Raw genomic sequence first — 2217 nt, 5'->3', positions numbered from 1 at the left:
GACTAGACTATAGACTAGACTATAGACTAGACTATAGACTAGACTATAGACTAGACTATAGACTAGACTATTGACTAGACTATAGACTAGACTATAGACTAGACTACAAAGTAAAAAAAGGAACGACTTTTGCTGTAAGATCATACATGACCATTTAAAACCTATAGACTTACTGAACGAATTTTATTAATCATTAATTTTAAATAAGAAAAATTCCATACAAAAATATTTCTGCAAATTATTATAAAATATTTCTTCGGAAAACTTTAACCATTCTTCAGTTTTTAATCATAAACTGGAAGAAAAGCAAACAATAAAAACAACATGAAGACAAAATATAAAGATAAGTGGTGATCACGCTGAACTCGTACTAGTTGAATAGTGTTTAACAATTTGTTAAAGATTTTGTTTTGTTTGTTTGTTGTTCGTTTATTTGTACTCACCTTGTGCGTAAATTGCCGTTGCGAGTATTAGAGCTGTTCAATGATTTGGCAGCCAATTTATAGGCAGCACTAGTGCCACTAGTGCTATTACCGCTATTCAATTGACTGGCACTGGTACGTGGCAAACGTGCTGAGGGATTGCCAGTACCGGGTCGTACAGCACCAGCACTGCCGGCCACCACAATGTGGCCACTTAGAATGCAAACGATCAATAGAAGAGCAATGGTTAAAGATGGTGATGATGATGATGATGTTGATGACGAAGACTTTGATGTTTGTGGTGTTTTTGTTGCCGCTGTTGGTATTGTTGACAATAGTGATGTTGTTGTTGTATTTTTTAAGAACCTGTTCTTTAGCATTTTGTTAATGTTATCAACAACTTGTTGTTGTTGTTGTTGTTGTTGATGTTGCATGTTTTGTTTTTTGTTATTGCTGCGGCTGCTGCTTGTATTGTTATTAACAATGTTTAAGCCACCATGTGCTTTCATTGCAACGTTGGCCTTAAAGGCCGACATGATGTTTTTTTTGCAATATTTTTTCTTTTTTATATTTTGTTGTTTGTGTTTGTTGATGGATGCTTCACAATTTTTTTTTTTTTTTTTGTTATAAAGTTTGTATTTCAAAAGAAAACACAATTTTATTTTATTTTTTTTTCTTATTGATTTTTCACTTAATTTTGGTTGTTTTGTTTTGAAAGAGGTTTTTGTTTCTTTTTTTTATTATTGATTTTTTTGCCAACTATTTGATAAGTTGTTTAACTAAAATTTGAAATAAAAAGAAAAAAATTAATAAAATAAATAATATTTTTTTTTACTTTTTGTTTTAAACATTTATTTGATTTTTCGAATTTTTCTTTATTATTTATTTGTGTTATTTTTGTAATTCATTGACTTTTTGAACCGGTTTTTTGTAATATATTTTTATTTATTTATTTAATTTATTTGCAATTTATATGATTTAATACTTTAGTACTTTTAAAGCCAAACCAAGTAGAGTAAGTTTAACTAATCGCTTTTATTTAGTTTAAATGTAAAATAATATGCTTAACTAATAAAAATAAATTTTGAAATTTATTTGCACTCAAAACAAAATTATACATATAATATTACTCATACGCCCTGTTTAATTATTACAAGTTTAACAGGGCGTATGAGTAATAATAATTATATATTTTTGTATATCTATTGTTGCCCTTTATTACTTTATTACTGTTAGTTCTAGTTGTTGTTATTGGACAATAATCTTCTAATTCTTCTTATGGTCTTCATTTCTTAATGTTTTATTACACTTTGTATTGCACTCATGTTCGTAATCATTGTTGTATGTATTTAAGTTTGCCGCCAGATCATGTTGCACATGCAAAATTTCAAAATTATTTAAATTTGCGCAAATTAGGCTTGCGAAAATTTTACTTACATTATATTGTAGCAGTGACAATAAGGCAAAAGAACGTAAGTTGTCATTGTGCTAAGTTGTGTAAAAGAATGGAAGCCTAAGAAATTGAAACCATATAACATATGCCTGAGCTGGACTTAATCAAGAGAGCAACAGAGTAAAGTTCTTACCGCTATTCAATTAACTGACGAGGCAAACGTTGTGTTGACTTGGCCAGTATTGGCTTGAACAGATTTAGCACTGTCGGTCACCATAATGTGGCCACTTAGAATAAAAAGGATCTGTTGAAAAGCAATTGTTATAGGAGATTGTGTTGTGGAGATTTTATTGCCATAAAAGAGACAGTATTGTTGTTGTTTGGTGTTGATGAGGTTGAGGC

The 2217-nt window shown here is 29.8% G+C and overlaps 1 protein-coding gene across 2 annotated transcripts in view; it reads right to left on the bottom strand.

Annotated features, from left to right (window-relative positions):
* LOC111680704 (angiopoietin-2) overlaps positions 1–1088 on the bottom strand; it is a 112124-nt gene extending 111036 nt beyond the window's left edge. For both annotated transcript variants that reach the window (XM_046953894.1, XM_046953895.1), the window contains exon 1: positions 444–1088. In XM_046953894.1, the coding sequence (XP_046809850.1) occupies positions 444–958 (515 nt within the window). In that variant the 5' untranslated portion in view covers positions 959–1088. The remainder of the gene's footprint in view (positions 1–443) is intronic.
* Positions 1089–2217: the final 1129 nt, after the last annotated feature.

The sequence above is a fragment of the Lucilia cuprina genome, chromosome 6 (genome assembly GCF_022045245.1).
Source record: "Lucilia cuprina isolate Lc7/37 chromosome 6, ASM2204524v1, whole genome shotgun sequence".
Taxonomy (NCBI): domain Eukaryota; kingdom Metazoa; phylum Arthropoda; class Insecta; order Diptera; family Calliphoridae; genus Lucilia; species Lucilia cuprina.
This window is presented reverse-complemented; position numbering and strand designations above follow the sequence as displayed.